The 21,388-nt window shown below is 34.9% G+C and overlaps 1 protein-coding gene across 1 annotated transcript in view; it reads right to left on the minus strand.

The window, feature by feature from the left end:
* The window catches only part of CACNA2D3 (calcium voltage-gated channel auxiliary subunit alpha2delta 3), a 468,241-nt gene that overhangs the window by 17,512 nt on the left and 429,341 nt on the right, over nt 1-21,388 (minus strand). Inside the window, exons 31-35 of the mRNA XM_074836249.1 lie at nt 18,860-18,930; nt 9,710-9,785; nt 5,993-6,045; nt 4,364-4,419; nt 449-560 (exon numbers count right to left, since the gene is read on the minus strand). Coding sequence (XP_074692350.1) covers nt 449-560; nt 4,364-4,419; nt 5,993-6,045; nt 9,710-9,785; nt 18,860-18,930 — 368 coding nt within the window. The remainder of the gene's footprint in view (nt 1-448; nt 561-4,363; nt 4,420-5,992; nt 6,046-9,709; nt 9,786-18,859; nt 18,931-21,388) is intronic.

Below are 21,388 nucleotides of genomic sequence, written 5' to 3' on the forward strand. Positions count from 1 at the left end.
ACAATTCTAAGAAGGAAACACTGTATGGTATTCAAGTAAAACAACCAGATTTCACTGTACCACAAGGGAATTTCTAACCTATCCAGCAGGGTTTCACTCCTGTACAGGAGAGCTAACAGCACTTACCGTTCTGTATCTAAATCTTTACAGAATATGCCCGTAGAATGCTGCCTGTGTCCAGGAAAAGTCTTAAAACATTCACTACTCTTTGAAATTAGCATAAACCTCTACTGTTTTTACATTTTTGGTAGAAAATAACAGGCACTGCTTTAATTTCTGAGTATCAAGCTTTTAAATGACCACTGTAATAAGAGAAATGACACCCTGACAGAGGTCATTATATAAGACAAAACATAACAGACTTGTACGTTCTTCAACACAACCTTGAATAATTCAGTTTTATTGCTTTGTCACAAACAGTTGTATAAAAAAAATTGAAAGGGCTTACTTGAAACAGTCATCGCAAGCAATATTCCCCATGGTCTCCTTTATAGTGCGTTCGGAAACAAAAGCTGGATATTCAGTATCACAGGGCTCTAGGGTTTGTTTCAACCTCTGCGCTATAGGCACAGGAAAAAATATCTTGATGTTAACATGGGAAGAACAGCACACAAAATTCTGAACAACATGAGATGCTGTATTACAGAGCTCACAGAGAACGGAAATGTTACTCAGCTTCTGCCACCCTGTGAGATTTCCTAGGCAGTGCATAACACTATTTTTTCAATTAAAAAAAAAAAAAAAAAGTTTATCCATGGAATGTAATTTTGTAAGACATAGCTGTTAAAGTAGTTATTCATGGCTTAGCCATTGCCAACCTACTTTACATTTATGCACAAGCTTTTTTTCTTTCTCTGTAATTCAAGATGGACTTGTGCATCACTATTATGTACGGGGGTTTACATTTATCTGATATCTAAATTGTGGTACATTTTACTGAAGCCAGAACACTTTTTTGGATTACAGCTTGGGAAAGAGTTTCATCAGTTAGAATAACTCTGTGGGTGGAGGGCAGAAGTATTACTTTGCTCAGAACCAATGCTTGTTATCTGCTTCCCAAAGTAGTAGTAATTAAGACTCCGTAACACTTTTAATCTGAAGCCCTTGCAGTGCACTATTTACATCTTAAAGATGGGAAACTGAGGTACTAGGAAGCAGTGAGACTGGTTCAAGGTCAAACTACAGGGCAGCAGCAGCAAAGCTGGGAACTGAAGGCAGCTCTTCTGACTCTCACACTGAGGTATCTGTTGGACAATGTCTCTCTCTCATTCCCTTTCTTTTTCTTCATCACCCCTTCATTCTTAACACAGAGATACACTTGCACATCAGCACAAATGTTAAGTCTATCTTAAACTAATTGCTAAGTGAGAAAACAAGACAAGGTATGACAAAAATAGATTACACTAAACAGGCTCCTGGACTCGACAGATCTTCCATTCAAGATAATCTGTTTCAGAGCCAGTGGTGTATCTACTGCACAGTGCCAGGGGAATGACCAAAACTGCATTTGCAATCACACACTAGGACATGCATTTCTGAACTGTTCATAATATTTGTATATAATTTAAAAAAAATATTCCCCCAAATGCACAGATTTCAGGGGAAGTACTAAAGTTGGTCAGAAAAGTTTTGTTATTTCTGATGTTTTCAGTAAGGTCGTGACACATTTAACAATTTAGCATTTTTAAAAAAAATTGTCTGACTAGCTCTGCTGTACCTTCTCCCTTTTTGTTCTGTTCTCCTTATCTGTTGCCAAGAATGACTGAAATTTATCACCTGTATTTTGGGTCTACCCTCACTTATATCAACATATGGCTTGTGTAACAAAGAGATTGCCAAAGATCCATGGGTCTCAGATTTCCAGCACCTCATTAGAGTCCAGAAGATGATGAGGTTGCCCTTGGTTTAGGGCATGTTTCTTCTCTCATTTACAAATGTGATTGAGATTACAAGATCTTGTGCAGAACTGTTTTTCATACTAGGGTTTGGTAAATTGGCAGGTGTGTGTGTGGACCTTCTAGGATCTTCATAATATGTGATGCTCTATTAATGTCACAATTTGAGCAGGAAGCAATTTCCCCATTAGAGGAATTGATCTTTTTTCTGAGCTTTGCTAAACATTGTTAAGTAAAAAAATGTGCAAGTTCATTAGTTTTAATTTCATGAAGTGCAGTCATAATTATTACAACTCTTAGTGGTAACATAGCATCTACAGAAGAACATACACGTGCTTTTCTCTCCTGACGACTTCCTTCTTGTGAAATCTCTCTTGCTTTTGCTTTACTAACACATACTGGTTTCTGAACAACTGTCACTACCTAACCAAATTTGAACTGGGCAAGCAGTACCATAAAAATGATGACATTTCAATGAGCATGATGAGGGGGTATTTTCAATATTCTTACTCATCAAAGAAATGGAGTAAGTGAATTGTGTAGTTAAAACTCCACTTTCAACTAAAACATGAATGAAAATCCCTCAATCTTGCTTGTCTGTCAAAGTGCTGTAATAATAGTTTTGTCTTTAAGAAAAGAAAGGTTGCAAGTTATTAATGTCTGTCGTCTCTAAACATGCTTAAAATACAAAACAGACATTCATTTTCATGAGATGATGAAGGATGCTGTTTTTAAAGCATATTTTCCCTAACATACAATGCAAGTGCCATTGGATGTTTCATGTCAGGATATATTAAGGAATATTTGTACAGTACACTTGAAAAAACATCAAAAAAGTTACCAATTTCCTACACTGGCTGCTTTGCGCTGTTCTGCAAACACCAAGGACTAAGACTGGCATACCTGCCATTCCTCTTCAGATAAAAGGAACAGTTTTGAATTTTCTTGGTCTAGCACAGCAAACCCTACTGTCCTTCACAGCCATCAGTGCAAGAGACGTTTTTCACCGTGGTTTTGGAAATCACTGGAGTTTGTCTTGGGTTTTAGAAGACCTTTTTAGGCACTGCTGATTATGAAGCAGCCCCAAAAGCAAATAGTGTCTGGCTGGTTCTCATGAAGCTCTATTTGTATATGTGCATCCAACCTACATGGGGCTCGCTGTTCATGGAACAGAATTGGCTTCAGTGCTGCAATGCAGTGTACAGTTTACATCAGTATGGGGAAGGCTATACTAAGTTCATACACCTAAATTTCCAGAAGGCTCTTATGAAATCTTCACCTCCAGGAGACACCCATCTCAGCACCCCCTTCTCCCTACACAGCATTTACAGCATGTTAGGCACTAGTCTGACATGTGCTTTGACATTTACTGTCATACCTTCTGGTTGCTCCAGGATAGATCTTTCTGCTAGAAGAGCTCCAGCATCTTACTACTATAGGGGATACTGGAATATTCCAGGGCATCAATATGTTCCATTTTCCCAATACCTTAACATCAGACAGGATATTTGGCATAAAGACAGCCTAGTATCCAGCCATTGCAAATATTAACTGAAGCCTAAAGTAGCAATTTTATCCCCTGCTTTGGTAAGGAATATGCAAATCTGCAAATATGAGGCTGAAGAATTCAGTTTAAATCATTATAGCAGTAAACAGCATGCAGCATAATTTGCCTATGAAATAGCCAACTGAAGAGCACTGCTCTTGTAAATTAGCCCTTTACTCTTGAGCAACACTTTTGAAATGCCATAAAAAGTCTGCTAAAATATGAGACGGTTGACATTGAAAACTGCCAGTTCTTATGGGAACTGTTAAAATTTCATTATTTCAAATGAAGCCTCCACATTTTAAAAAAAAATATTTTGAGTAAATGGAATTTTAATTAATCTAGATTTTACTACTTTAAAATGTCTATTTTAAATGGAATGGTAAAACAAAATACAGTTTTAACCAGTCTTGTTTAAAAATAAAAGCATAACATTTACTATCTTAAGCCTTAAAAATTATTTTCATATGAAACTACATTGAGATGACCATGTTCCTCTGGACTTTTGTTGAAATGGCATTTTCCAGCACAACTCCCCTACATAATACAGCAGCTCTAGAAAAAATGCAGTATAAGCAGAAAAAGGCTAGTGCAATTGCTTTATTCACAAAGACTGTTTTGGAATGAAGGGAAATGTTTTTAAAAATCATTTAATCATTATCTATGATTTTAACTTTTCCATTATAAGTGTATTGTATTCTTAGAGTACACAAAAGTACATTGTGGTTATTCATAGAAGATCTTAATTGTCTTGTGTTTTGGGAAACATTAACAAAGAAGAGGATGCTGACATGGGAGCCAAACTATTGTTATCAGACGTCTATTATTTAATCTAAAACATTTTATGCACATCTGAATTTCAAAAATCCAATTAATCTAGGCATTTCTGCCTTTATGGCCAGGAAGAAAAAATTGCACTTACCTTTTGCTGTTAGATCAGAGTGCCACCAACTGCACAGATTAAATTCCACAAGGAACCTAGAGAAATTATTAGAGTTTTCATATTATCCCACAGAACGGTTTCAAAACAGTAAACTGTCAGTAGTTTGATACCATTAATCCTATTTTAAATAAAAGCTAACACAGAACTGAAATCCATGTTACTAGCATAACTCTGGGATTATCAACTACTGCTATTCTCATATTTTCAGTGTGTTGTATCTTACCACAGAGAATTTGTTCTGAAATTAACCCCCAAAAAATCACAGATTTACCTTTTATTAATTTAAATTATTGATCTTATTTTAAGTGCCCATTAAAATTCTCAATGCATGGCAGCATACAGTATTTTTACTGTTGAACATTATTGAATATTATTTCTTCATTATGCAGGTATTTTGACTCTCTAGTAAAACGCCACAGTACAGCTACAGTACAGGAGTATACATAAAATACTTTCTTATATTAATTCTGGAACTAAAATAATAAAACTATTTTATTTCTAGGAGCAGAAAAGACTGATTAACCAGTGTCTAATCAACTCTAACTGGACATGTAGGGAATGCATTTTCCTACTAAAATATATTGCAATTTACTTTGAAAAATGGACTGAAAAGTATCAGTCTATCAGCTATTGTAAGTCTAAAGAATGTGAAACCAACATCCAGTTTATCATATGGACATAAAACCACAATACTTATAAACACAGAAAGGTTCTTGAAGTTTTTGAATTTGTTATATGCTAGCATCAAAGTCTCATTTTAACGTGATTTCCTTCTCCAATATTTACTTTGAAAGCTGCATTTAAGATCAATCTCTGTCCTCTGGCATTAGCCATTCAGTTAATTCTCCTTAACTCTTATTCCAAACTTTAATGAAAGCTCACACATTTTACAATTAAAACAAAATGACTACAAGAAAATATTAGTTCTATTTCAATAAAGATAAAATTCTCTTAAATTTGCAACTCTGCTCTCTGATAAGAACAATAGTAAAACATATAGGTTAATAACACAAGACACATTTTACAGCTTCCTCTTCATACAATAGGCAATCTCTCTTAAAAGCAATGATCATTATGTATTAACTGAAAATGTTAGAAGAATTAGACAAGGTAAAAAAAATCAGCAACATCCAGAGTACACCTTATCTGGCATATACTGTAAAAGGTCCATTTTACAGAAATTCATGAAGTGACAAGCAATACAGTGAATCACTGTAACAGTTTGCTATATTGACAACAACCCACCCAAGCAGCACTACAAATGGCCAGACATTTATGTAAAATTTAACAGTAACCACAATAATAAATTTGGTTTGTATGTTGCAATCTGCTAGACTTACTAAGCAAAGACATACGGATATAAGTGAGGACCATGAATAATGCTATAAAAGTGCAACTGTACACCCATATAGCCAAAATTTTCTCAGATCTTAACAATGAAAAATTGGAAAGCAAAAAATTAACAAATATTACTACATTTAAAATCATACAATAAAAGCAGCACAGTGAATGTAAAACGCAAAATGTACAAATATTCATTAAGTATTCAAAAGTATAAATATTCAGTAATTCCTACAAATATTCAAGTTCTTGATAAAATTTACTTACAAGACAAGCTCAGTCATAATCCATTTTACTGCAGCAAAGAAGGCATTATAAGGCTGAAGAGAAGCAACTCATTTAATAAAAAGGCAAAACATTCAGTATTTATATCTTAACTGAATTCTTCAACGTAAAGACAATGTTATGGATATTCAAAAGTATGGGTAGCATGAGAAAAAGAACAATAACTTTTTCTTATGAAGAAGCAAATATTATTATATTGAATAGATAGTAATTAAATTTCCTTTTAATGTGGTTGGTCAAATACACAGATTATCAGTTGGAAAAGGAAAGTTTTGCAAATGATTCTTAAATCTTTAACCTCTAGGGGTTCCTATTTCCCAGGCTATTGCTGGAGGAACCGCTCTGGTAGATAATATGAGTTTAGGCTGAAATTCACAGGCTTGCCTCTCTATAATGTAAATCCCTAGTCATTACCTTGCTCTAATTAGACTAGGATAAGCTTCTGAAGTTTGAATTTACCTAAATGAAGATATCTGTATCATACTGAAGGCCCAGTGTAAGCACTTTAAGTTGATTTTAAGATTCTTCCCTCCTCCCTCTATTTTTCTGGATTATAACAAATACAGCAAATACTTTGAAAATTCTGCATTTACAATACTACTGCATTTTGAATATATTATTTTTGAAAAGAGTATCAATAGGATTATTATTTTATGAAAGAATCTCAGGCAGAAAAGTCAGTGTCCAGAAATTTGGAAAAGAATCCATCTTTGTCTCATTCATTTGTGTTAGGGTCTCCCAGTTACATAAAATTTTGCAGACTTTTTAGATTCCATATTAACAGAGTATTTCAGCACATGTAAGAAGTACATTGACTTTAAGAGAACTACCTAGATATATAAAATCATGCTTAAGCTTCCTGAATCAACACCTCACTGAAGCAGTGCCATTTTGCACAGCAGTAACTGGCCATTTAAAGTTTTCAGAGGCCACGAAGAGTGTTTCTGCACAGGGCTGATAACTTACAGAGCCAATGAACTAGTGTCAGCCAGTGGCATGAAAGGCTGAATTAGCAAGTCAGCAGAATGCATTATGACTGAAACAGTAAAGATTTTCACCTATAGAAAAAGATAAAAAGCTACATGCCTTTCCTAGAGATGAAAAGAAAACAAAATTTCAGCCCTGTGGGACATCTTTTTATTTTCATTCCAAATTAGAAAATCTGAAATTTCACACCCAAGTAATTAAATATTACATCCTTTTGTTTTCATAATGTCAAATGATTTAGTGTAAAATAATGTATCTATTCTTACTTATGAACAATTCATATTTAATGTAAAATATACTATATTATAAAACTATTTTATTATGAGAACTAAAAGAAAATTTTAAAAAATCAATATATCTGAAAAAAAATCAATAATATGAATAGAAAATGAGGAAAATATTTTGTTTTGAAATTTTAATGGAAAAATATTTCATTACATTGATATAAATGCATTCTCATAAAATGTGATTTTACTAAGACAGCCTTTTCCACTCAAAGGCTCTTCCTTCAAAAACTGCAGCAATAAATGCAGGAGTTTTACTCTCTCTATGTATCTAAACCACCATTGCAAGACAAAGAAATTGAGCTGGGTGAGTCTATGGCACTGATACATTTGCAACTAAGTGGTTCTATGGAGAATTATCTAGGACTTGAATAAATTAAAACAAGAAAATACGCTAAATAGCAAAGTATCTGGGTATCTTCTAAGAAGCAATCCTATACTGGTAAAGAAATGGACCAGTTGATCTATAAATCTAGTCCATCCCTAATGTATCATTTTAGTCCCACAGCCCAAAAAGCTATGACGGAAAGAGGGGTCCAGCCCTGACACCTGTATTCCACGATTTTCACAGAATGTTGTGATAGATCCTTTAAGTCGTCATACAGTCTTTGATGCCTGTGCTTCACTCCTATGCTGTTTAAAATACGAACTTTTTGAAGAGTCTCTGTCTTGTCCCTATATCTATTCCTGCATTTGTAAAACCATAATTCTCAAAAGGAAGGATAAACACTCGTGATCAAATGTTTTGCTTATGTAGAGACTATACTGAATACTGCCTAATAACCTGATCTATATGTATAAAACTGGACATAAAAACAGGAAAAAAAATACTTTTGAGGAATCTAGCCTTACCTATTTTTAATGCAAATTCTCTTTATATTTTCTCTGTTGTCATGGTTATTAGATGTGACTGAATCAACAGGAAAATAATAAAATAACCAAAGCTCTGCCAATCTTACTTGTGGAACAACACAAAAATCTCACTTGAAATTTAAAGAAAAGTTTGTCTATCTTTAAGAAATAAAGAACATGCTTGCCATGTCTCAGTGTATCCCACAATAGTTGCAGATTTTTTCTCCATAAACACAGTCTAGACAAAAATTGGAGTAGTGAAAATGTCTTGGATGAAAGCCTACTTGTAAAATAGAAATATTTCAGTTCTACATGCTGGATGCTTATGCAAACTGAGCTGAAGCTCCAAGCCTTGGGATGGAAGGTTGTTGTTAAGAGTTGTAATAAATTTTAAAATTTTTCATGCAGATGTGATTCACAGAATTCCATTCTATTTCACTAATAATTTAAGTCTCACTGCACAGCCTAATACTTATCATTATGTCAAGATAGTCCTTTTTCAGGTTCAGGCTTTAGCAGATAACAGACTGGTAAGTGCAGTAAATCCAAATTTGCAGGTATTTGAAAAACATAGAGTCATTTAAATATGCAAATGAAACCATCCCAAAAGGTATATGATTATTAAACCATAGAAGCTATATATAGATATTTGGAAGTTGCCAGAATTTTGATGTTTACTCAACAGTTTAACTACGTATAGGCTTATTTTTTCTAGCTAGATCCCAGTGCATTTGAAAATACTATCAGCTAACTTTTTCAGACCGGTAAAATTGCTAGAGTGTTTTGCTTCTGTCTTTACATAAGAGTTATTCATGCTAATACTGTCATATATTTGTTAAAAGAGGTCCTCTTTAATATGCAAAAGCTATACTTTATCTCACACCTTACCAGTTCTGATAGATTATTATAGTAATCAGTAAAACATATACATGATTATAAAATACCCTTGGACTTCTTACCTATATATATATATGATTTAGCAACAAGGAAGTGTTGTCCTTGCAAGACCCAGCTGGGCTCTAATCAGGCCTTGCAGAGGCACAGGTTTTACATTCAGATCTGATTGCAAGACAAGGGTTTAAATGCATTAAAATTCTACTTTAAAAGACATCTTCTTTAAATACTAAGGAAAAAAAAAAGTGTGAAAATCACTGACTTGTATGCCTTGTCAATGAACCAATCCTTCCACATAAAAAAAAAAAAAGTCAATTTTTAATTTGAATTACATTTCTGCATGCGTGTATGTGTTTACATACAGAAAAGGCATATGTGATTCCAGTCCCCCAAACAAAGCACAATCTATTGTCAAATTTATAAAGTTCTAAGAAGGACATTCTGACAGAACCTCACAAATGGTGACCCAGCATTAAAAATGATTCTGTAAGTATTTGAACTTGAAAATGCTTAACACTTTGCATTTGTTTATAATGAACCATTCCTTGTATGCAGTAGGATAAACCCAAGAGCTGTAAACATTCCAAATCAAAACAATGGGCTTACAATGGCCATGAGATATTTGCAACAATTTTCTTTGATGATTGCATGGAAAGGTGCTCAGAAAATTTACTATACTTACGTCCAGTAAGCTATGGGCACTGTCGCTACTCTCTTTGTTTGTTCTACACATGGCCTGGTAGTCATAAAGTGTAATTCTACAGAGAAGAACAGAAAACTGTTTGACTAAAAGAAGAAAACACAGTGGAATAAAAATGATGATATGGAACAGTCTGCCCACAAAGTAGACAGGAAAATAAAAATTATAACAGCAGCAGGGAAAGGAGGGGAAGGGATCATTAAAATACAGGTTACACAAAGGCGAATAAAGGTAAGAAACACTGTGAAAACTTTGTAAGGATTTTATCAGACTACAGAACAAAGCAAAAGCATAACTGGGAGAAACCAGGGAAGATACACATACAGTGTAACACACAATGATATAAACAATGCGAGGAGGAGGAGAATACACATTCAACATGATGCTTAAACAATTGGTTCTGGACTAAGATCAGCACATTTAGCCCCAGAAAGTGAAAGATACTATGCATTTGAGAGGCTTCTCACAACAGACCACTCTTGAACTCCCGTAAAAGCAGAAAGACGATTCTACAGTTCCAGCATCTTAGTGCACAGGTAATTTGTAAAAACATCGTGTTGCTTCCAAAGAAGAGAGAGGTGGAATTTCAGTGTATTCGCAGTAGAGATAATTGAAGCAGGATGGGTTTACTTTTACTTCTTTTCATGAGGGCAAAATATTCCATGTCAGGTACCTGCTGTAATTAACATATGCTAGAAGCCTCCTCAGATGCATAGTAAACAGGGAGATTTCTTTGTGCTTGTGATTTTACTCATCATTGATACACTTCAGAGATCTAAATGTAAAATCCAGAACTTGGAGATAGTATATGGAATTGTGATTATTTCTCTAAATCTGTCTGTCCATAGAACAATTAATCAACTATATCCATCCACATAAAAAGCATTTAACATCTATAGCAGATGTAAAGAATCTTTAGCTGATAAGTTGCAACAAGTGTAAATATATAGAAGTTACTACTATTATTTGAACATATCCATTTGACTTTTGCATCATCAGAGGGACAAAGGAACACAAATGGTTTATAGATGTATGAGATGGGACTTCAATGTTTTGCAATGTGTGCCTTGCTTCTAAGTGAAGAGGAAAGGAGAGCACACAAATTCAGCTATGGAAAGGATGTCCCAGAAGCTGCCAAAACCAGGTCATGAAATGCATTCAGCATCACCATGAGGCATTCTGCACTGCATGCCATGAAACATTGCAACCTGTACCAATAAAAGGTTGTAATCCATTGTGGTAGAAACTGTATATAATTTTTCTGATCTAATTTTGTGACAGCAACCATCACTAAAAGCTTCTTCATTATGCCTAGATTTTCTTTTTGGCTTACAGGCAAAATATCTAATATATTGGATCTTGCAGCTTCAACTAAATATTTAGTACATGGTCTTAGAGCTTACATTATTAATTTTATCTTATATTCAGAATAGAAATGGCTAGGAAGCCATTGTTTTGTGGACTGGCAGAGAGAGGCACATGGTAGACAAACGCATAACTAGAGACCTAAACATGGGTGTAAGTTGAACACTGACCATATTTGGCAGAATCACGCCCACAGCCAGATCCGCGCACACAGATCTGCCAAGACAAACAGAGCAGTACATGGTGTAAGCTGTGCTGCCTGTGTGGCATGCAGTAATACACCACTTTCCCTAGCTTTTTTTTCCTTTAATTTTTTCCCCCTTTAACCATGGTCAGAATCCAGCCCCTGTAAGATAATCTCTACAGCTCAGCCTTTCCAGTCTTGGTTGGCTTGACTATTTTTATTCCTCCAGATCCAAGGATTATGTTGCATGTCCACTTGGACCTCCTAGTGATGGTGGCAAGTGATAAGCACACAGACAAGGGCAGTTTACAGATGTTAATGTGCTCTCTGCAGAATGATTAAGGAATTCTATATGGATGAAATGGTCCCATCCTGTGTCATTCAGTATCTAGTGTTACAAGTAGAATAGCATTCAGTTTTGTCTTTATTCTTTGTAAATGTTTTTTTTCAATATGTAAGTTTGGTGACAGTTTGTTTCGTGTTTGAAAGCACAAATCAATTTCTCAACTTTCAATTTCATACACCAGAACTGCTTGGTCAATCTGTGGACTCCATTATTCTGCTAAGAAATGTTAATCAAATACTATTATAGTGTGCTATGTGGAACATTTGTTATAATTTGAACTTCACATTAAATATTGCAAAAAGCCTTTCCCCCTCAATATTTGTACTCGTATTACATTTCTTATGTAATTATTACATTGTAATAGATGTAATAATTTCTTTAAATGCTCAAAGATAAAAAGTCATTAGAAGATTAAAATATGTACTCACACAAACAATCAAAAATATAATTAATATTGCACCCCGACATGCTAGATTACAGTTCTTGTAGATTGTCTTATTGTATTGTAGGGAGTATACAACAATCTAAGCTTGTATGATGAGCAAGAGGAACAAAAATGTTAAAATGTATGTAGTTAAAGAAAACTTCATTTAACACAGAAAGAAATACTAAACTTTAGAGTGATGGCAGAAGAGAAGAGTTGTAATAAACAACCTCAAAATCATTGTGGAACACTGCAAAATTGTTGTTTAGAAATGCCTAAATATCATCTGTGGATAACATTATAATGGGTTTAGTTTCAGTAAATATATTTGAGGGTGTTTCCAGTGTGAAGATTCTGGTTCAGGAACAAACTAGAAAACAGATAATGTATCCAGGTTTAAAAAAAACCAAAACAAAACAAAACAAAAAAACCCAAACAAACAACAAAGGAGTAAATCCTTAGAAAGGTACATGGCACACAGATTTTGTAACAAAAGCCTGGAATGAGTTTTGTTTATCGAACAATGTATTCCCATCTCAGTAACTTTCAAAGTGGGCACCTATCTGAAAGTTTCTAAAGATGATTCAAACAACTATACACAGGACGTGCAAAATATACCAGCAAAAGCATTATTGCAAAATGATCTTAAAAGGCCTGATTCTTCAGCACTAAAAACAAATAAGAAATTTGCAATACATTTCAAAGATCAGTGGATGAAACCCATAGCCACACTGAAATCTGAACACTGCAACATACTGAAGCAATTCTGGATTCTCTGTCACTATGAATGGTAAAGCTCAGTATAAATGGGTTCCAAGGCATTCACAAATTCAAATCCAGTCTTTTTTTTTTGTTTGGTTTTATTCTTGTAAATATAATAGAAAGGTACAAACCTTCCAGCCCTATTCCTTATAAAAGCTACTATAGTATTTGTAGTCAAACCAGTGGCTTAAGACACTGTGGTGCTTCTGTGTTCAGGTGTCATTTCCAGAGTGTTATTTTATTGCTGATGTCTTTCTGAGATTTTAGAAAATAAGGTTTCTTCTCACTCAGACAGACTTAACTCAGTGTTGCAGAAAGAAAAGCTTCCACATTACCCTTTCTGAAGTGATTGTATTTCAGTTTCAAATAACTGCTTGCAGCTAACCACATCCTGTTCAACTGACTATAGTTAGTGAACATATCTTCCTACTTCCCACAACTTAATATTAAGTCCACTAGATGCCCAAGTCCATGCTATATATTACAGCACCTCACAGGAGAGCTTTGCTCTTGCTACAGATAACATGCTTGAGACTTTCTGACACCACCATGCTGTTAACTGCCCATATTTCCACATCTGGTTACTGAAGTCTACAGAACAATTGTTTTCAATATCAGCCATAGGACAAACACAGACTACATGCAATCTTCTTTAACTAATGGAAAATAACAAAAACTAAATGTGCACATCCATTGTGTGTAACTTCAGGGGCCAAATACATTTTAGTGAAAACCTTTTTATTGTCAGTTTCCTGATAGAAATTCCTGTCTTGTACTTTGCAATGTACTTAAAATTGAGTACAAATCTGGATCAAGAAAATTAAACTTCTAAGACCTACCAGCAGCAGAGGCAATACTAACAGATGTACTCTGTTGCTTTCAGCTAGATGTTCAACATTCCTATGGATTTCTGCTTGTTGGTATAAAATACCATCACTGACAATTGTAACAGTTGAAAGATCTTCAATACATAAAATTTCAAATGTTTTGTCACTAGTTCATGATTTTGGGGTTTTCATATAAAGTATAGGAATAATAAGCTTACCATGGGAAGTAAATGGCAAGTCTGTAAAAAAAAAGGAAGAAATGCTCCAGAGAACCAAGCAAAGGAAGCCAGTAGTACAGGAAGCCCTAATTATTGACAGTATGCTTTACTCAGTAGTCTATGTAAAAAATAATGGTGACTACAGCTCACTCGTGGTAGAAAGATGTTCATTAACTCAGACACAAGATGTGAAGCTCGCCTGGCATTCTCACAAGGAAGGTAAGGAGGAACAGAGTTGAATGGTATGAAGAGTGAACTAGTCTCTAAAGTCTAGAGAGGGTCATTGTGGGGAGGCAGCAGGACACTAAGAAATCTTGCACTGTTGCTGCTCTGGCTCTCCCACTTTCATTGACAGACAGATTATTAGTCTCCAGAAGCTGTCAGACTAATACCTTTCACCACCAAGAAAATCAATGAAAAGTATAAACATAAATTATAGCATTTTGACAAAACAAACTTGTCATCACATATCTTTGCCTTTATTGTTCCGCTATTTCCAATTGCCAAGGTGGTCTAAAGCATAACATGTATAAAAACTACAACTCCACCTGTATTTCCAGCACACAGAATGACAACTCATTTACATAGCGTACATGCCTGGGTTTCTCCTTAAGTGGGTAAAATGATTCCCATATACTAACACACTGCTTTAAATCAGCAGTAATATTTACAGAGATATAAACTCTAACAATGCCCAAACTCTGTTTTAGGACATTAATTTTAGATGTCACATGGACAAAATATGAGCAGAAAACATACCACACAGCAGTGCGGGAGTTTCAGAGCACAGGTACCAGATGAACATCTGGTAAATGCAAAAAAAAAAAAAAAAAAAAAAATCAGAACAGGGCTCTTCTTGTTGGTAATGACAAGAGGGAAGTGACAGATATTATTTGGTTCTTTTGTACCTACTTGTAAACCTGTACTAGACAGTCTGCTATATTGTTGCCTCTCTGACAGCTATTTCGTTGATGAAAATGGAATGTCATTCCTCAGGGCAGTACAATTACATACTATTCATTTAGAAATTGAAGATTAAGGGTGCAGGCCTCATACATGCTCTGCAGTGCACATGACAGCTAATATAGAAGATATTATTGGAAATAGTCTGCTCATTTTCTTACCTTGAATGTCTTCTGCCTACCCATACAAAAATGCCTATTCATATACCTGACTATTTTTTGTGATATTTATGCCATGAACATAGGGTATATTTTGAGCTTACTTTTTTTTTTACTAAATAAATCATTACTAAAGATAGGGAAATTTTTATAATGTAAGAACTGTTACATTGCAGGACTGCTATATCACAGTTGCATTTGTCCAATACCAAATCACTAATTCCAATTTTAATTGTTCCTTCAGTCTACCACTGATCTTCTCCAAAGTATACATCTACTTTCAGAAACACTGCCAAATTAATAGGTCAAATTGATGACTGTAAAGATCCACATGAAAATAAACAAATTTTAAATATAAGTGTCCATTTAACACCTTCACCAAAAATCTAAGAATATCTTATTAAAATGAATGCTTAAATAAGAAAGAGTGGCCTAAACTAACATAAAAATATCCTTCATTTTAAGGCTGTGCTGCCTCAGTGGAGATTAGCATCCTGTTGGTGAGCAACTAATTACTGTTTTCATGATTCGGCTTTAAGAACGTTCTTTGCAAGTAGCGTAGTAAAGAGTTCTGATTATTTTTTTATTTTTTTTTTTATAATCTTATAACCTGGAGGCAAAACACTTCCCATATTTTGCTTATAAAGCAAATCAAGACAGAGATGAAAGTCTGCCTCTATGTGCATGCATTTGGAGAAGACAGGTGAAGGATTTGGACTGTACCGTGCAGTAAGGGCACAGACAGTATTCATTCTTCACTGAGAAGCATGTCAGCAAAGATAAAGGAACAGAGCAAGAAAAACTGAGAAACAAGAGAAGCGCTCAAAGCAACGAGAACTTAGACTGAGCCTTAGCATCTGGGAAAGCTGGAATTCAGAGGTGCACCATTTCAGTCACATATCCTGAAATGATTAATTCTTCTTCAGAGGCCAAGAGAATACCTGGTAGAAACAGAACTGTTACAAGGAAGTGATGCTGTTTCCATATGTGACGTATAGAATTGCTTAGTTTTCCTCCTACTGGAAAGGATGAAAGTGTTTTGAAGTCAAGAGATATTTAATTTTCTCTTACAGATTTATTAAGTTCATTTCTTTGAGGATTGCATTGTTCTGATAGACCTTAATTTTTCTGATGTTAATGTGATTTTTCTAGATTTTCATGCTTTGAGCAGTTGAATCTATTTTTTACTGTTTCTACATAAACAAAGTGCTGAGGAAACTGTAAAGAAACTTTTTTCTAAGTTATATGAAGTAGATACTTTTCCACAAGCACATCCTAATTTATTTAATAATAAATTTAAGTTATATTTAAATTATTTAACTGTGTGTGATATTCAGGGTATAAGATAAACTTCATTTTGCTAAATGAAATCATAGAACATGTCACGCTGCTGTGGAGGCACTGATATAGTTTTTCTCCCTAAATGTAAAACCTATAAACTAAGAAAATATACATACATACATATGTACACATTATTCAAAAGAGGTACTGAGTTTAGAGAAATTGAGGAGGGAAGGAGGTATTTAAGTTCACTTTAAAAAATAAACAGCGAACACAAAAATTGAATTTCATCCTGCCGCAGGTTGAAAAGAAATATAGTCAGCAGCAAACAACCCCCTTTTGTTTAGCACTTCCAGCTCAATCCTAAAAAGAACTTCTATAACCTCCAAATTAGTGGTAGTTGAGAGAACGCACAAAGGGTTATTTCATTCCTTTTGTGGACGGAGAGCCTGAAAGCTGGCATGAATCAGTGAGGTGGTAGCACATATCTGCACTGCCACTCTGATTATTGGTGCAAAAGAAAGAAAGGACTCCCATCCCCATGGTTACTGGGGATGTTAGTAAACTCTTCTGCAGTAAAGATCAGGCACCATGGAACCTGCTACTTCTAAACTAAATGAAAAAGAAGCAAGACCAGATCATACAGGGCAAAGCTGTACAATTCACCTGCTGGATGGTAAATGCTATATAAGAAGCAAATTACAAGAAAGGATGCCTCTGGATACTATCAGAATAAAAGGCTAAAGAGCAGAGCTTGCTGTCTGATTTTGTCTCCGTGGTAAGAGCAGCAATGACAAGTATCATGCATGCAAGATCTATAGTGTTGTGCTTTCAAGGAAATTGTGCTTGTAATAGATTTTGCCCCTGCATTTTTCAGCGTTTCTTTTCTTTACTTCTTATTCCATATAAAATAAACTTTGAAAAAGCAAAACACAACCCCACCCAAAAAATGTGTCTGTTTTTCATGAGAGCCAGAAAAGATTTCTTCTTCATATTGCTGGAATAATTTATTTTAAAAGCCTCATCTAGAATAGCTCAAAGACAGTTTTGGGTGGGTTTTTTTTTTTTGTTGTTGTTGTTGCTGCTGTACAGCAGGAAAAGCAGGTGGTTCATTTAGTGCAGTTACAACATTTTGATTCTCTCCCATATTTAACTGATTGGCAATAGCCAGTTTATTGTGTTTAAATAATCAGCTCATTGTGTTTACATTTTCTTTAGCATACAGCTCAGTTGCACTGAGCTAGTGGCTTCATTATCTGTAACTCCCTCAGAGCTCAAGACCAGCAAAATCATAAGCCAGTGGTCCATGCCAAATTGGCACCCACCACAGCTTAGATGGAATACTCGAGCCATGCAGTCTCTGTTTTCTCAGTGGTGGTGCCTACTACTATTGATTTTTCAGTAGATATTCTGTTTGAAATGCCTTGCTAGGCAGGACAAAACAAATTGGGACAAATTAAAGCATTACTCCTCGATTTTGACTGTATGTTTTTGTTTGCATTAAATAAAATGCTTCATCTTTTTTATAAACAGATTGTTTTCATTGTAGAACCCAGTCTATAAATTACTTCACTTCCTTTTACAGCATGTGTTAAGAATGTAGTGCTAAACACAAAAAGGTTGTCACCCTCAGAAAACTCGGATTTGGGATGATTCTGTGATGATCCTTCCATTTCAGGTCAGACATTTACTGGGAGTGGTATTCAGCTATAATGTGCAGAGGCAGCACAGAAAGCTTTCTGCCCTTAAGAGAGCTGGTTTAGCAGGGAAGCACACAAACCATGTGTTTTGAGAGCCTCTCTACACACCCTCGCATGTAAATATATAAATTCAGTGGTTGATGGGATCAGTGATGTGTCTTTTTTTATACTAGAAATGCACAGAAAAATAAAAGGGAAAAGTGTAATATATATGGTCAGCACTTCTCTCATGCCATAAGAGGACAAAGGGGTAAGGAACAGTTCTTAGACCATGTGAAAGACATGAAGACTCCAGTGTTGAGTTACAGGTTAAAGGGAAAAGTTCTTTCTTACTTGCCCAGGATGCATAATTTATTTCAAAGGATAACACATAAAATCACTATTAGTTTTTATTGTCATCATGATAGTAAGACCAGGTCAATAGTCACAACAATGTTCAAAGGTGAGTTAGCATGTGAATGAAAATGAATTACTAGCAGAACACTTTCCCTTTAACAGTAGGGCATTTTGCACTGCCTAGTTTGAGCAATCTCCAACTTTTTACAGGTCAAAATGTTTAATGTTGCATCAGTGATTTGCTTTAGAGCTGTTTAAAACGGGTCAGTAGTAGATATGGCCCACTTTTTCCACTTGAGCACAGCAGGAACAGGAGAGGCACACAGTTTTAGCATCATAGTCAAATAAACTGTTCTTTTAACAAGAAACTCACTGTAGGCTGTCTCCAATACTCTTAACACTCTGTGCATGGCACTGAGTTACACTCAGATCATATGGAAAAGAGGTATAAATGAGAATCCAGCCACACTGCCAGTCTTGTCCTTCTTTTATGTGACTTTGGGTTTGTTTTATTTAATTTTGTTGTTACAACATTTTTTAAGAGATAGAAAGTTGAGTTAATTCTTACCTCTTAAAGGAGCCCATTGTTAGCAACTTGTTCATCACAGCCCCTTCAACCTCCCCAAAAAAGTAACCAGTCTGTAAGGGGAAAATGCAAAAAATTACCAGAAGTGTAGATAAACACAAAACAATACTGGATGCAATTTAAACTGGCATATTCTAGGATCTGACAAGAGTGGCTTTGACAGTTACATAGATAGGTTTTCAGGACTACTGGTACATAAAAACTGAAGAGGACTTCACAGTCAGGCAAATTATAGGGATTACATTATTACTCCTGAGCAGATGTGAGAGCTTAAACGATATATTGAGGTACATTATATAACATCTAATATCAGAAATAAAAGCCATCCAAACCTAAAGCTTGTAAAGGAAACGCACTAATCTGATCACAAACCCTTGTGATTAAAATGTTACTCAAAAAAGATATAAACAGGTTGTGAGAGGATTTCATAAATAGTCATTAAAAAGCATTGTTTATAATTCCTGCATGACCTGTTTAAGGAGCTGGAACAGTACATTTCATCAATCCTATAAATTTTAACTCCAGAGTCATTTCATAGTGAAAACCACTCAGCCTGATGAATTACTCATTTTGTCCTTGTTCAGTAGATGTGGACTAATAGAAATAAATCTCTGTTGAGAAAACAAACATTCATGTTATGAATTTGGTATGTAATATGGAAGTGACTCCATCATTTGCAGCCATTCATATGACAGTGGAAAATCTTGCACGTACAGCATTTTTCTAGTTTGGGCAGACATTTTTTATTTTAGAGCCTCAACTCCCAGAAGGATTCGGTATGTTCTCTGCATTGTTTAAAGGGAGAAATCCCACAATTTATGGGGAGGAAAGGGCACTACACTCTCAAATTGCATGGATTCCATAGATTTTGTATGAACTAAACCCCAATTCCATTACAAGGAACTTAGCTGACCTCAAGTATGCACCTGGGAGTTCTCAGGCAGAAAAGTTACAGCCTTAGCCAAAAAAAAGCATTCCTCCACCTAAAAAGCAAGTATTGCCTTTTTTTTTTTTTTACTCAGGGGAAACTTGGAACATTTTCCAAAACATGTGGGTGTGTAAAGTCTCCTAGAAACAAGAGGAACATTTGTAGTTTATATGACTAAAAATACTAGCTTCAGTAGCCCTAGCTGACTGATGAAGAAAGATAATCCTAACTATTGGAGAGACAGTCAATGTCAGAAAGCCCAAACCATAAATGATTAGTATAACCTTAGATAGTAATAAACCTGATTTATCATGTTGTGCTTCAGTCTTATAAAGACATTTCAGTGACAGTTCTCTCCACAAAGGCTCCATTTGTAATGCTAGTTCTCCCCCAAAGCACTAACACCCAGATTATCATTATTTTTTAATACATTAGGATTTAGCTGCAATTCAGATAATGAATTACACTGCCCCCAAACAAGATTCTTAGAGCAGTTTAGGTCATTGTTGGGAAGTCCACAGAAAAACAGTGCTGAAGCAATGCCAGACAGGTCAGTAATTGACAATGCATCATCCTACTTCCCTACCCCTTCTCTAGCCACAATAGAGTGTATTCATACATACACTTATAAAAATAAACATATACTATTGTAATTATCATAATATTACCATAGCATCATACAAACGTAGAGACAACTTTACTGTCCACCTTAGGCTTAGATCCATAGTAACTAAAAAACTAGGTCAAAATGCATTTCTAATCTAGTTCTGGTCAAACAGTTGTCCATGCTATATTCTTCATGGGAATATGTAATGGCTAGTATCAGGTAACCTACTAAAGGAAAAATCTCTTCCTAATCATATTTATTGGCTGTAGCCAACTATCAACTAGCAAATCAGTAACACAAATCACAATTAAATACTTGTGAATAATAACAAGAGGGGGAATAATGAGACAAAAAAAGTTTGAAATCTATCAAGATTATTCTACAATGACTGTTTTTCTTAGGTCATTGCTCAACTAAGTAGAAAATACAGCTTTGACACATAGAAGGGAAAAAACCCAAACAGCTGCTTCTAACATAATGTGGTTAATATTTACGCAATGTTATATCTTTAGTTCATGTTATTTTTTGGGTACATCCTAGAATTATATTCAGAACATGCTTGACATTCTAAAGGGATGGAAGCAATAAATTTAATAAAGTGAAACAAAATAATCAATTTCAGTGCTCAGTTTTACATATAAGAAGACATCTCATGGAGAATGACTATTGCATGACACAGTACAGCATACTTAACAGTTTGTGCTCCATTACACATTGCAAGGATAATAGTTACAGAAAAATTGTATTTCCCTTGTTTATTATGTGCTAATAGACTTTCCAAAGTCTCAAACAAATTGAAGGAAGGGAGAGAGGGATCACAAGGAAACATGCAATTACTTTTGTGCTAAGGTGAAAAATATCTGGGTCTTTTTACTTTCAGAAGTGTCAGATTTAAGGTTGCAATAATTCAAGCTTTTAATTTAAAAGCAAACTTCTCAGTTTGACTTCTTTTTTGCCATTTACTTCGGGTTTTTTA

Source organism: Strix aluco, chromosome 11 (assembly GCF_031877795.1).
Source record: "Strix aluco isolate bStrAlu1 chromosome 11, bStrAlu1.hap1, whole genome shotgun sequence".
Lineage (NCBI taxonomy): Eukaryota > Metazoa > Chordata > Aves > Strigiformes > Strigidae > Strix > Strix aluco.